The sequence below is a fragment of the Schistocerca nitens genome, chromosome 2 (assembly GCF_023898315.1).
Source record: "Schistocerca nitens isolate TAMUIC-IGC-003100 chromosome 2, iqSchNite1.1, whole genome shotgun sequence".
Classification (NCBI taxonomy): Eukaryota; Metazoa; Arthropoda; class Insecta; order Orthoptera; family Acrididae; genus Schistocerca; species Schistocerca nitens.
This window is the reverse complement of record NC_064615.1, coordinates 738,735,430-738,751,153: the sequence shown is the minus strand read 5'-3', so window position 1 is coordinate 738,751,153 and position 15,724 is coordinate 738,735,430. Positions and strand designations below refer to the sequence as shown.

Sequence of the window (15,724 nt, the reverse complement as noted above, 5' to 3'; positions counted from 1 at the left end):
CTGTAACAGTTTAGTGGGTGGAGAAGGGTTCTACCCCATCTAGCCCTCCTAACATTGGTTTTCCGTTTTTCCATGGTTTTCCCAAGTTGCTAAGGTGAATGCTGTGATGGTTCCATTGACAAAGCCATAGCTGACTTCTTACCCAGTACTGCCTAACCTTATCCTACATTGTGTATGTTTTATACACCTATATGTATATATTTTTCTGTACCACATTAAGTGTGTCCAATACAATTCTGCTGAATGGTCTGAGGAGAATTGGATATTTATTTAATGACCCATAATCAAAGAATTACTGTCCTGCCAATAATTTTCATAGCTCTTGCATTAAATTAAGATGTTCCATTAACCAGTGCAGGCTTCAATTGCTTCAGATATTTCTTGCTGTAAGTGGTCACAATTGTGAAACACCAGTCATCAACCAGTATGCAGACCATATTTTATTCCTGCTGTAAGTAAGACATTTCAGATGTTTACAGAAATTTGGACATGGAAAATTTTTCTATGTGGCATACCCTGATATCCTCTATTCAAAATCTGGAATGACTGTCATAAGCAGTACAGCCAACATCTACATCAGCACTGTGCAAGTCACCATACTCCAGTGTTTGGCATAAGGCACACAGTGTCCATCATTTTAAACATTTTGCATTCCATTCACAGATAGTGCATCAGTAGAATGGCTATTGGTATGCCTGTGTGTAAGTCCCGTCACACCGTTTTACCAGCATCTATGTTACACAATGTATGTGGGACAAAATAATATGATTCTTTATTTGTCTCAGAATACAAACACTTGGGATTTTAAGAGTAAACCTTTACACAAGGTTCAATGCATGTAGTGCCTCCCACAGCAGATCGTTTAGCATTTTTGTAATGCTATTGCAGTGTCACAACAAACCTAAGACAAATGACACAGTCTACCTTCATTGGACATAAACAAATAATTAGTAGGGGACCTGTGCAGCAACGTGTAGTTTAATGGTGCATCCACTTTGTGGAACTACTTTAATGTTGTCCTGTCAGTAGAAGAAACTTGTCAAAACTATTGTTGCACAAGTCTGTAAAGAGATCTGGTAATTTAATGCTGCACTCTTCTACCTGCCTTATGTGCAGCTGGTGAATACCTAGCCTAGCTTAGAGTATGTGGAGGATCCAGAGGCTCTGAAGCAGTGGCGGGTACAGAAAAACCTCAATGAGGGGGCACTAAAGATATTTTGAGCTACTTTCACTTTTACCATAGTAAAAATTAATCAAGTCACACGCGAAGTTTAAGAAAGTTTTATTTAAATTGATTATACACATATACAAGACAATGTCATCTTATGATACAATTGTTTGTTACAATTGTGGTTCTCTTCCTTAAACGATGAATTCTATGAGACTATTCTTCCTGGCAAATTGGTTAATTACATCGTCAATAGGACAATCAATGTCAGGGCGAGTATTCAACAGAGCTAAGCCATTAAGCTGATCCTCCTCCATTGTCGACCTCAGCCATGTCTTTGTACGCCGCAATGTTGAAAAACTTCTTTCTACTTTAGCAATACATGCAACGTTTCTTGTAGATACGTGTTAGCTATCTATGTGCCAGACAGAAACACACAAAATACGATGATGCAGATGCACATGCTACATAGGCAAATACAATAACTTGATTCAGTTGAGTCAAGCAATCAAAGAAACAAATGAATAGCATGTGAGCTGACTGGAAGGGTTGGCGCGGGTGGCAATGTGCGCGGTTCAGCAAGGAGGGGGGGCACCCCCCATATGTATCCGCCACTGCTCTGAAGCAAGTCCTACTTCGAAAGTTAAATTACTTTATTCAACTTTGTGTATAGGTACCTATCAACTGTTTAATATCCCCAATACACAGTGTGTGATTGTCTATAATTATGTGTGTGTGTGTGTGTGTGTGTGTGTGTGTGTGTGTGTGTAGAATTGCGGCAGAGTTGCATTTGGAAAAATCTTTCTTCCTGACAGTCTTTTTGTTGAGCCTATCTGCAACTCAGCATCTCCACTATATGGTGAGTAGCAACTATACTTTTCATAATACTGTCACATTCCATCTTGGATTTTCCATTGTTCAAGAAAGTGGTTAGTTCATGACTTTCTTTAAATATGTGAATTAAAATAATTTCACATGACTAATTGAGTATTACACACAATAATCAGCTGTCATAAATGAGATAAAGCTTATCCTGCTACTCTGTACAAAGTGGTGAGATATTACTGGAAGTAACAGCTTTAAATTTTTATGTTGACAAACCATTCTCATGGGAGAAATATGCGAAAGCTACCAGCATTGTACAGGCTTATATCCCAGATTACATTTCACTAGAAATTTCTCCACATGGCAAACAAAGTTCCAGCCTTATAGTGCTCCGAAGTTCACTGCTCCATTACTACTGAAACTTGATTGTTTCAATAAATTTCAGAATTATTAATATAAAGGCTTTCACAAATAATAAATTCAATGTTCAGTAACTTTTCACTGTCATTCGTTCAATAATGAGCACATTGGTGTATAAATGTCCAAAGCCTAGAACACCAATACAGAGTTCACACAATGCGACAAAGTTCTTATACAGAATATGGCCAGAGATATTATACAGACTTTTCTCAAACCTTTACAACATACAGTCTATTGGAGGCCTATAGCTATCCATAGTCCAAAACGATTACACATCAGTTATCTACAGGGCATTATTTGCTACTGTCAGCATTAATGCATTTTCACTTAGTTATTAGTAAAAAAAATCTGAGCAACAAAAATTTCCGAAATGCTACCTGTGAAGTAAGTTTGATATTTATGAGCTGATTTTTTAAAAATCAAAATCAGGTTGTAAAAAGGAAGAAACAGTAGCATTTTTCTACTCTATATCTCACATCAGAGCAATTTGCTGTGTTTCAGGCAGGGATTCATGTTTGCATCTGCTCACAATTCAGTTTTACTTCTGAGAAGCTTAAGAAAGTAATATACACACATGAGCAGTTACCGTAGAACAGCTGCCTACCACACGCTGAACAAATAGTGACATATCTATCAACTCACCTGTTCTGATTTTTTGGCTTCACTCTGTTTTACACTGCCACCAAAATGCAGCTTCCTTGAGGCCACACTTGAGAGAGCAAAGTTTTTCTGAAAATAAGTATTTGATCATACTTTAGTAACCGTTACGTCATGTCAGACAAAAATTTCAATTCTTCCGTACACAAGCTTAAGAGGACACACACACACACACACACACACACACACACACACACACACCCTACAGTGTGCCAACTGGACACGCAATCCCCAACATGTGGGGACTGCATTTCAGCATGTGGACTAGAGCAGGGTGGAGGTGGTTGTGTTGGACAGGGTGGACAGTGGAAGAGAGAGGTGGGATGCAGGTATTAGTCTAGGTAGCTAGTGGCTTAGAGGGAGCCAGCAGGTTCCTTGGCTAGGAATGCATGGGGGAGGGGTGGTAGGTGCACAGGCTAGGTATGTGCCGCACAGGTATGGAAGCCGGTGGGGTGTGGGGCACAATAAATGTGACATGGACAGCACAAAGGAGTAGAAACTGTTGGGTGGAAGGTGTGGGGATGGTGAGCTAACAGATTGAAGCAAGGAGGGTTATGGGAACAAAGGATGTGCTGCAAGGATAATTCTCAGCTGTGTAGTTTAGAAAAGCTGGTGGAGGGAAGAATCCAGATCATCTGGGTTATGATACAGTCCTTGAAATCAAGCATGTTGTGCTCTGCTGCATGTTGTACTACTGGGTGGTCAACTTTGTTCTTGGCCATACTTTGGCAGTGGCTGTTCTTGTGGACAGCTGGTTGGTAGCCATACCAACATAGAAAGCTGTACAGTGATTACAGCAGAGTGGTATATGACATGGCTGCTTTCACAGATGACCCTGCCCTTGATGAAGCAGGAAAACCTGTGACAGGACTGATGTAGGATGTGCTGTGTGGGTAGACTGGGCAGTCTTACACCTGGGTCTTCCAATGGAATATGATCCCTATAGAAAGAAATTGGGAGTGGTAGTGGCACAGCGTTGGGATAGGGTATTGTGTACATTGGGCAGGTGACGGAATACCACTTTAGCAAGAGTGGGGAGCATCTTGGGTAGGATGTCCTCATTCCTGGGTATAGTAATAGACAATCAAAGCCCTGGCAAAGGATATGGTACAATTGCTCCAGTTCAAGGTGATACTAGATGATGGGGGGAGGGGAGGGGGGACTACTTTGCAGCTGGTTCTTGAAGGTGGTGTGATGATTATGGGGGTGTGAGTATATGCACGGGAAATGTGTTTATGGCCCACATTTGGAGGGTGGTGCCTGTCTGAAAGGAAATTCTCATCACTGCAGATGTGCCATCCACAGATGGGCAGGCTGCATGGGAGTAATTTTTTGGTGTGGAAGGAACAACAGCTGTTGAAATGCAGATAGAGGCAGTGTTTAGTGGAATTAATATGGGCAGAGATATGGACAGAGCCATGAAACAGGCGGAGGTCAACACCCAGGAAGGTGTCACATTGGGTTGAGGACGATCAGGTGAAGCACATGGGGTTGAGGTATAGGAATGAGGATAAGGAGTCTTGGCCTTGAGTCCAGATCATGGTGGTGGTGGTTGTTAGGATGTTTAAGGGGGACTAAACAGCGAAGGTCATCAGTCCCCACCAGATCATGAAAACATCATCGATGAACCTGAACCTGACGAGAGGTTGGGGAGACTAGGAAGGTTTCCTCAGATTGCCCACAGAAACATTTGCATAGGAGAGTGTCACAGATATGTTTATACACCTTCCCCTCAAAGGAGACATCATTATGCTCATGATATAGTTGGTAAGGCGTATGAGGAATGAAGTAGTGGGTTTGGAGTCTGAAGGTCTGTCACCTACCTCAACTAATCCTGTAATGAGATTTTGTAAACATCTCTATGGCAATATCTCACAGTTGTCACAATTTTTTTTTTCTCTGCAGCAGTTTGCACTTCACGGTTGAAAGCTGGCAACAGTGTTGCGTTTTTCTTATGCCGAGTCGACTGAGGTGTGAGGCTTTATTTCGAGCAACCGGTTGGAGGAGTTGGTCAACAAGAGTGAAAATTCTTTCATTAGGAACACAATGACCAGTTCTAATAGAGCGTCCCGGGTGGTTAGCTCTGTGAATTTTGGGGAGCATGCAGGAGGTTGGTGCGCAAGGTTTTGTTGGGGTATAAGGAGGGAGATGCATTCATGGGAGAGTTTCTGGGAGGGGCCTAAGGGTTTCAGTAGGGACTGGAGGTTATGCTGGATTTTTGGGATGACATCACAGTGACAGGTCTTGTAAGGGGGAGGAATCAGATGCTTGGCAGAAACTTTCAGTCAAGTAGTAGAGTTGAGGAGTGTTTGCCTGCAGGAAGGATGATTTGGTCACAATCTGTTTTGAGACTTAATTGTAATAAGATTGTTTCCCTTAAAAATCTTAACCATCCTCGTATCTACATGGGAGAGTCTAGAAGAATTACACTGCTTAGGACTTTATTCATTTTCTGTGTTGTCTCAGATTTGTAATTTGTACCGATGCAACTAAAACCAAAAACTGTATAGTCATCATTCCTGACCAGATCCCCCCCCCCCCCACACACACACACACACACTCCCTCCTCCCTCTGTATAATGTACAAATAATGTTACCAACAAAACGTAAAATTAATGTTCAATACATAATTTGTTGGTGTCCATGTAGCTGAGAAGGTATAATCATGTTTTTCAATATTAATCATTCATTGCATCATTATGTCTTAGTCTACAAATCCAGAAGTTCTCAGTCAGACCTAGAATTTCTTTGTGCACTTAACTAAGCTGCACTGGGGCTCAAATTCTATGTTAAGTTATACATATCACTGTAACTGGATGGGTGTTAGTTTGAAGGTCAGAGGAAGGTAAGGACAGACTATCTCCAATAGCAGCATATCTAGCAAAAGACTATAGCCTGATTTTCAAACTTCTAGGTTGGTGACAGCTTTAGTTTCTTTATTCGTGTAATCTCACTAATAAATACACCTTGTTTCAACTACACAGTGAGTCACCTATACTCCTTCCACTACTTACATTTCAGTGTCAGACGAGCAAAGATGAAAGACATCTATGAAAACTACAATGTTTCCACTCTCTCTCTTTTTGCGAATGATGTCACTTTAAAATGGCTTCCTTTCAGTCCCATATAGTCTCCTTGTTTGTTAAGGCTCATCACATTATTCTAGAAACTTTTAATGCTTATTTCCAGTTAGGTCACTAACCACGACCTTGGCCTTTAGCTGATGTGCACCCTACCTGAAATATGATTTAATACCACTAACCCCAATTCACCCCTATTTACAAAGGACTCTTTTCCCAACTTTATTCACAGCAGGTTTTGATTGCCCACCAAACAGTATATCAATGACAGCACATCAACTCAGTAATTTTTTGCCATAGTTATCTTTTGAGCATGGATGTTCTGCATTTCTTTCACCATGTAATGTTCAGCAAATGTGGCAATGCAACAGGAAAAGTATTAACCAATAACCCGAAACGTTGCAGGATGAGGATGATGACTATTCTAATATTATGAAATATAAACATAAGCCCTCAAAAATCTAGGCTAATCAAAATTGGTGACAGTCGTGGGAGGACCTTATTTAAATTTAGGCAATTTGGCATAAAATGACACAAATACAAGAATTCTTAGGAAACATGAGAATAATGCAGACTAAAGTAGTTTGTAAGACCGATAGGTAGTATACTATCAGGGCATCAATGAAACTAAAAATTTGTCCAATATTTACTTTGCGCATACCAGTATAGTCTACGTAGAACAACGAAGAGTGTCAGGTGTTTCCTGGAGTATCTACTATACGTGAAGCTTTATACTTCTGCTGCTTTTGCGTACCGGTGAAATTATTTAACTACGGTGTTACGCAGAGAAAGTGACCTCAGCTCATAGCAAAAAGAGAAAAATAAAGTGCACTAACATATACAGTCACTTCGTATTAAATATTCCAAATGCACGACATTTATTAGCATAACTGACTTCTTAGGAATACTCGGTAACCAGCTACTGCGCCTACACCTCCGCCTGTACTCTAGCTAAGCATTGGACCTGCATTACGTAACGTTCTTCTTTCATCCATTATTTTAAACAATATTATTTGACTAATTTGTAGCAATGGTTACCGGATAATTGTTTTCCGCGTGTGAATTTCGTCACAACATTTTGAAATCTGGATCATAATAACCAGTTGCGATCAATAGCAAAAGAACACATTGAACTAAGATATGTCCTGATTTACATTGCTGTTGCAAGTAGGCCTATTGTTCATTGACTTTGAATGGAGACAGAACGATTAAACGTCGGCAGCATACGATTAAACGGTAACAATACACATTAATAATACACTTTCTCTGCACATCGAAAACCTGTTACATAATCATTGCCAGAAATATATACACACGCAAAACTGCTCCGTTTTTTTAAAAGGTTAGTCTACGTGTCAACAGTATGTAAACAAAAAATTCTTACCAGCGGTGACGCTGTAACTTTCTTCGCTAATATTGACGGTAGTTGCACTATACGGCTCATCTCGCTAAATACGCAGACCGCACAGGCAATTCTCCTAGACCTAGGCCAGCAACTGCGCTAACTGCAGAAGTTTCCCTTTGTAAAATCGATAGCAGATTCGACCTCAGCAGACGGTGCCACATGTGTCGACAGTCAAACAAACTTCTGTGGAAAAATAATCAACCAATCATTGATTAGGCTAGGTCGTTTCGAGTGGCAGCTACGAGACGGATTAAAGAAACGTAGGTCGTGCTCCATGTAACAGATAAGCAGGAAAGTCAACGCGTAAACAACGTCACTTGATACATCTCTAGTTTGTCCATAAAGAGAAATGTTTTTGAGCGGATTTTATCTCTGAGAAATACATCCTACAACGGCCAACATAGCTCTGTTAAAAGTGCTACTACCGAATACTACTTTTGGAACTGTACTTCTCTTTCCTAACTCAGATGGAAATCATCTATCAGTTTCATGAGCGATTAAGTATAAAATTGCAAGTGAAATCTGCTCACCAGAGTGAAGACATAAAGATAAAATTTGTTATTGACGCGAATGTTAGTTGGAACACCATAGTGCCTTGCAAGGTGTGGGCGTGATTGAGGTAGTAAGCTATGTTCTTTTATTCATCAGATCTAACTTAGCCAGGCAGTTACAAGTGGGCCTAAAGTTTAAGATGGGTTCCGTACAAAGGCGCAGCTTGACCGTTTTCAGATTAACAAACAATTCCAGAGTTAAAAGAAGTGATAAGAGACATAGAATAGTCCCAGGAGTGCCGGTCGGAGTGGCCGTGTGGTTCTAGGCGCTACAGTCTGGAACCGAGCGACCGCTACGTTCGCAGGTTCGAATCCTGCCTCGGGCATGGATGTGTGTGATGTCCTTAGGTTAGTTAGGTTTAATTAGTTCTAAGTTCTAGGCGACTGATGACCACAGAAGTTAAGTCGCATAGTGCTCAGAGCCATTTGAACCATGTCCTAGGACTGAGCAGGAAATGAACTCTAGCAGGCATTTATATCCATAATCAGGCTATTAACCATTAAGCCATCGAGCAACACTAGTACATATATGATGAAAACAAGGACCTGTTTAATTAAAACCATTAAAAATAGTATTACACTAATAACGAAATCCTATTCACGTATCCCGAAAATAGATAAATGTTTAACATATACTGGCATTTTAGCAGATTAGCATTTTGTAGTTCCTTGCAAACACCCAGACTCTTTTCATGGCATCTAAATGGCACTACAGGTTGTTGTGCTGCATTTCTCAGTCTCCTCTCCCCTCTTCGCCTGCCATGACTGCCTTATTGGAGTTGTTGATAACACCCATAACCGAAAAAAATCTGTGGTGTGCATTCGGGCACACAATGTAAGAAGATTTCTTTGGAGGAACTGTTGCAACATTTTCCTGCACACAGCACTAAATGAATGAATTGCTGTAATTCCACAGCATCTCAGTTTTCTGAAGAATAACAGAACAACAGACTTTTTTTCGCCACCATTCATTGGACAAAGAGAACTGCATCCTTAAAAAAGTTTTTGGAACAGGCGTGAGAAGACGGTTTCAATTGAGCACTTAAAGCCAGCTCATTTTACAGAGGAGACGATCAACATGGATTCAGCTGGGGGTCAGCCTACATTTACGGGAACTTCCACCTGTTACCACTTCATCTCATACAATGAATTCAACTGGCATGATTGTCGACAGAGAAATGAGGAACAGTGGCTGCTATAATCACCTGCACAAGGGCGTCCACTGAGAGTTACGAGGGCAGGACAGCAGGTCAAACACCAGTTCCCTGACATTGCCTGTGTTTGGATATCAAAGAAAAAAAGAGTGGGCTAGTACAGCGATCTGAAGATTGACCAGGAAATCACAAGCAACAATTGACTGTCAAAGTAAGATACATTTTGTCTTTTGTAAGCTCTTTGCATTCTATTTGGTGCATTATCTTGTAACCTAGATATATTGTACTGTGTAAACTTTGGGTGTTCTAAAAGTGTTAATTAACAAATTGTTTGTGCAACAATTCTGGATCAGTGCATCCCTCACAAAATCCTGCACTATCATCTCTCAGAATATGGAAAGCAAAGAGCTCTCAGCAGAAGACATTTGTTTCACAAGGTGGAGAAGTGCTCATAGCTCTTATGGTAAGCATTTTAGACCCATGTTTATGAGTCATTTTTGTTTCGAGTGATAGCTTCTGTCATATCCCTGAATATGACAACTTGTATACAAGGTGGCCCATGCAATTTGTCCTCAGTAATTTAATGTTTCCTGCATGCGTTAGTGCAAGAAGAGCTGCCTCGTCACTGCTGTCCAAAGGGGGAGAGCATGTACAAGCGAATCCCCACTGAGCTGTGCCGCCATCTGCGTGCATTTTTCTCCTGCTTCGACTCTGGTAAGGTCGCATGGCAGTCAGTAGTTCGAATCAGATCTTACAGTGAAACAGGTAACAACTGCTATGTTCTCCAACAAAGACTACACTGATATGACACTGATCTATGGGGAGACACACTGCAGCTGAGGCCCGAAGGCTGTTTTCACAATGTTTTCCAACGCAATGTCTACCTTTCTGGCATACAGAGATGCGTTTAAGAACTGGAGCTTTCCAGTTACAACATGTCATGGAAAGACCAATCCACAGCACACCCAATGTTGCCCGGAATGTTACTGAGTATTTTGGTGCACATCCCACACTTGATAAGCATAGTTAAAATGAAAAAAGCGCGTACATACAAGGTGGTATAAACGAAAGTGTTAGTCCTATTGCATTTAGGTTGCAGTATTATTTACACATCTAATAATTATTGCGGTATTATTTGCACCTATAATGTTGTTGTTGTTGTGGTCTTCAGTCCTGAGACTGGTTTGATGCAGCTCTCCATGCTACTCTATCCTGTGCAAGCTTCTTCATCTCTGAGTAACTACTGCAACCTACATCCTTCTGAATCTGCTTAGTGTATTCATCTCTTGGTCTCCCTCTACGATTTTTACTCTCCACACTGCCCTCCAATTCTAAATTGGTGATCCCTTGATGCCTCAGAATATGTCATACCAACTGATCCCTTCTTCTAGTCACGTTTTGCCACAAACTCCTCTTCTCTCCCCAATCCTATTCAGTACCTCCTCATTAGTTATGTGATCTACCCATCTAATCTTCAGCATTCTACTGTAGCACCACATTTCGAAAGCTTCTATTCTCTTCTTGTCCAAACTATTTATCGTGCATGTTTCTTTTCCATACATGGCTACACTCCAAACAAATACTTTCAGAAACTACTTCCCGACACTTAAATCTATACTCGATGTTAACAAATTTCTCTTCTTCAGAAACGCTTTCCTTGCCATTGCCAGTCTACATTTTATATCCTCTCTACTTCGACCATCATCAGTTATTGTGCTCCCCAAACAGCAAAACTCCTTTCAAGACACTGCCCATTCCGTTCAACTGCTCTTCCAGGTCCTTTGGTGTCTCTGACAGAATTACAATGTCATCGGCAAACCTCAAAGTTTTTATTTCTTCTCCATGGATTTTAATACCTACTCCGAATTTTTCTTTTGTTTCCTTTACTGCTTGCTCAATATACAGATTGAATAACATTGGGGAGAGACTACAACCCTGTCTCACTCCCTTCTCAACCACTGCTTTCCTTTCATGTCCCTCGACTCTTATAACTGCCATCTGGTTTCTGTATAAATTGTAAATAGCCTTTTGCTCCCTGCCACCTTCAGAATTTGAAAGAGAGTATTCCAGTTAACACTGTCAAAAGCTTTCTCTAAGTCTACAAATGCTAGAAACGTTAGTTTGCCTTTCCTTAATCTAGCTTCTAAGATAAGACGTAGGGTCAGTATTGCCTCACGTGTTCCAACATTTCTACAGAATCCAAACTAATCTTCCCCGAGGTCAGCTTCTACCAGTTTTTCCATTCGTCTGTAAAGAATTCGTGTTAGTATGGTGCAGCTGTGACTTATTAAACTGATAGTTCAGTAATTTTCAGATCTGTCAACACCTGCTTTCTTGGGATTGGAATTATTATATTCTTCTTGAAGTCTGAGGGAATTTCGCCTGTCTCATACATCTTGCTCACCAGATGGTAGAGTTTTGTCAGGACTGGCTCTCCCAAGACTGTCAGTAGATCTAATGGAATGTTGTCTACTCCCAGGGCCTTGTTTCGACTTAGGTCTTTCAGTGCTGTATCAAACTCTTCACACAATATTATAACTCCCATTTCATCTTCATCTACATCCTCTTCCATTCCCATAATATTATCCTCAAGTACATCGCCCTTGTATAGACCCTCTATATACTCATTCCACCTTTCTGCTTTCTCTTCTTTGCTCAGAATTGGGTTTCCATCTGAGCTCTTGATATTCTTACAAGTGATTCTCTTTGCTCCAAAGGCCTCTTAATATTCCTGTAGGTAGTATCTATCTTACCCCTAGTGAGATAAGCCTCTACATCCTTGTATTTGTCCTCTAGCCATATCTGCTTAACCATTTTGCACTTCCTGACGATCTCATTTTTGAGACATTTGTATTCCTTTTTGCCTGCTTCATTTACTGCATTTTTTATATTTTCTCCTTTCATCAATTAAATTCAATATTTCTTCTGTTACCCGAGGATTTCTACTAGTCCTCATCTTTTTACCTACTCGATCCTCTGCTGCCTTCACTACTTCATCCCTCAAAGCTACCCATTCTTCTTCTACTGTATTTCTTTCCCCCATTCCTGTCAATTGTTCCTTTATTCTCTCCCTGAAACTCTGTACAACCTCTGGTTTAGTCAGTTTATCCAGGTCCCATCTCCTTAAATTCCCACCTTTTTGCAGTTTCTTCAGTTTTAATCTACAGGTCATAATTAATAGATTGTGGTCAGAGTCCACATCTGCCCGTGGAAATGTCTTATAATTTAAAACCTGGTTCCTAAATATCTGCCTTACCATTATATAATCTATCTGAAACCTGTCAGTATCTCCAGGCTCCTTCCATGTATACAACCTTCTTTTATGATTCTTGAACCAAGTGTTAGCTATGATTAAGTTATGCTCTGTGCAAAATTTTACTAGGCGGCTTCCTCTTTCATGTCTACTACGTTTCATTCTCTTCCTTTTCCTACTATCGAGTTCCAGTCAGCCATGACTATTAAATTTTTTTCTCCCTTCACTATCTGAATAATTTCTTTTATCTCATCATACATTTCTTCAATTTCTTCGTCATCTGCAGAGCTAGTTGGCATATAAACTTGTACTACTGCAGTAGGTGTGGGGTTCGTGTCTATCTTGGTCACAATAATGTGTTCACTATGCTGTTTGTAGTAGCTTACCCGCACTCCTATTTTTTTATTCATTATTAAACCTACTCCTGCATTACCCCTATTTGATTTGGTATTTATAACCCTGTTATAAGAAGATCAGTTTGGATTCAGTAGAAATGTGGGAACACGTGAGGCAATACTGACCCTACGACTTCTCTTAGAAGAAAGATTGAGAAAAGGCAAACCTACGTTTCTAGCATTTGTAGACTTAGAGAAAGCTTTTGACAATGATGACTGGAATACTCTCTTTCAAATTCTGAAGGTGGCAGGGGTAAAATACGGGGGGCGAAAGGCTATTTACAATTTGTACAGAAATCAGATGGCACTTATAAGAGTCGATGGGTATGACAGGGAAGCAGTGGTTGGGAAGGGAGTGAGACAGGGTTGTAGCCTATCCCCAATGTTATTCAATCTGTATATTGAGCAAGCAATAAAGGAAACAAAAGAAAAGTTCGGAGTAGGTATTAAAATCCATGGAGAAGAAATAAAAACTTTGAGGTTCGCCGATGACATTGTAATTCTGTCAGAGACAGCAAAGGACTTGGAAGAGCAGTTGGACGGAATGGACAGTGTCTTGAAAGGAGGGTATAAGATGAACATCAACAAAAGCAAAACGAGGATAATGGAATGTAGTCGAATTAAGTCGGGTGATGCTGAGGGAATTAGATTAGGAAATGAGACACTTAAAGTAGTAAAGGAGTTTTGCTATTTGGGGAGGAAAATAACTGATGATGGTCGAAGTAGAGAGGATATAAAATGTAGACTGGCAATGGCAAGGAAAGCGTTTCTGAAGAAGAAAAATTTGTTAACATTGAGGATAGATTTAAATGCCAGGAAGTCGTTTCTGAAAGTATTTGTATGGAGTGTAGCCATGTATGGAAGTGAAACATGGACGATAAATATTTTGGACAAGAAGAGAATAGAAGCTTTCGAAATGTGGTGCTACGGAAGAATGCTGAAGATTAGGTGGGTAGATCGCATAACTAATGAGGAGGTATTGAATAGAATTGGGGAGAAGAGGAGCTTGTGGCACAACTTGACTAGAAGAAGGGATCGGTTGGTAGGACATGTTCTGAGACATCAAGGGATCACCAATTTAGTATTGGAGGGCAGCGTGGAGGGTAAAAATTGTAGAGGGAGACCAAGAGATGAATACACTAAGCAGATTCAGAAGGATGTAGGCTGCACCAGGTACTGGGACATGAAGAAGCTTGCACAGGATAGAGTAGCATGGAGAGCTGCATCAAACCAGTCTCAGGACTGAAGATCACAACACAACAACACAACCCTGTATTCACCTGACCAAATGTCTTGTTCCTCCTGCCACCGAACTTCGCTAATTCCCACTATATCTAACTTTAACCTATCCATTTCCCTTTTTAAATTTTCTAACTGTGGTGTGCGTACTGTAAGACCTTCGGTACACACACCATCAGATTATTTGACTTGTCGCTCTAACGAAGTAGGCGAGTGTCATCAATATTTCTCTTGGTCTTATCGTGGCGTGTTTATCTTCTGCCGTAAGGTCAGACGATAGAATGCCACTTGCATGCTTAGAGTAGCAGATTGACGGTGACCAACTTTAAACAGAACTTAATTAATTTTCACACACATTTATTAAAATAATAACAAGGATAAAAATAACTTAACTTGTTTCTGGATGCTATTTACAATTGACAATCTGGAATTCCTTTGGTCTTGGTACGTTAATCTTATTCTCACATATCTCTGATACTTGACAAAGTGTCTATACATTTCTCTTCATGGCTATGTACAGGAATATGATAATCTTATTAGGCACAGACTGAAACCTGACTACAGACTAATCAGACTAATGCAGACTAACGCAGACTGGTGCAGACAAATGCAGACTGACTAATTGGAGGTCTGTACACTCGTTATAATACCTCGAGTGTTCAGGTATCACTGCACGAGTGTGATCCGCGAGCAGAAAAGGTTCTACATTAGCAGCAGTCTCATTGGCTGCGTTACATATTAATACGCGGATCGGCGGAATCAGAATTTGGTCCATCTCTAAGACAGCGCCATCACGTAGTGCGGAGACGGACGAGCGCTACGCCTGTGCTGTTGTGCTTAGCGGGGCTACACGCTGACTACGTGGAACTATGTACACAACACTAACCTACCTCCCCGATTAAGGGATCTGACATTTCATGCTCCGATCCGTAGAACGTCAGTTTTTTTCCTCCTGAATATGACGTCCTCCTCAGTAGTCCCCGCCCAGATATCCGAATGGGGGACTATTTTACCTCCGGAATATTTTACCCAAGAGGATGCCATCATCATTTAACCATACAGTATAGTTGCATGCCCTCGGGAAAAATTACTGCTGTAGTTTCCCCTTGCTTTCAGCCATTCGCAGTAGCAGCACAGCAAGGCTGTTTTAGTTAGTGTTACAAGGCCAGATCAGTCAATCATCCAGACTGTTGCCCCTGCAACTACTGAAAAGGCTGATGCCCCTCTTCAGCAACAACACATTTGTCTGGCCTCTCAACAGATACCCCTCCTTTGTGGTTGCACCTACGGTACGGCTATCTGTATCACTGAGGCACGCAAGCCTCCCCACCAACGGCAAGGTCCATGGTTCATGGTCCATGGGGGGAGGGCACCTATATTAATAATAATAATAATTATTATTATTATAGGTGCAAATAATACTGCAACCTAAATGCAATAGGACGATAACACTTTCGTTTATATCACCTTGTATTATATTATTATTATGTTATGGTCATTATTATAAGGTTATGAAAGTCATTACATCTCGTCCAGTAGTACCTATTTCTCATCGTAATTAGGACAAAGAAGAGCTG

At 40.7% G+C, this 15,724-nt stretch overlaps 1 protein-coding gene across 1 annotated transcript in view; it reads right to left on the bottom strand.

Moving 5' to 3' along the window:
* The window catches only part of LOC126236954 (succinate dehydrogenase [ubiquinone] flavoprotein subunit, mitochondrial), an 88,201-nt gene extending 80,508 nt beyond the window's left edge, over nt 1–7,693 (bottom strand). The window contains exons 1-2 of the mRNA XM_049946652.1: nt 7,535–7,693; nt 3,056–3,142 (exon numbers count right to left, since the gene is read on the bottom strand). Coding sequence (XP_049802609.1) covers nt 3,056–3,142; nt 7,535–7,594 — 147 coding nt within the window. The 5' untranslated portion in view covers nt 7,595–7,693. The remainder of the gene's footprint in view (nt 1–3,055; nt 3,143–7,534) is intronic.
* Between the last annotated feature and the right edge of the window lie 8,031 nt (nt 7,694–15,724).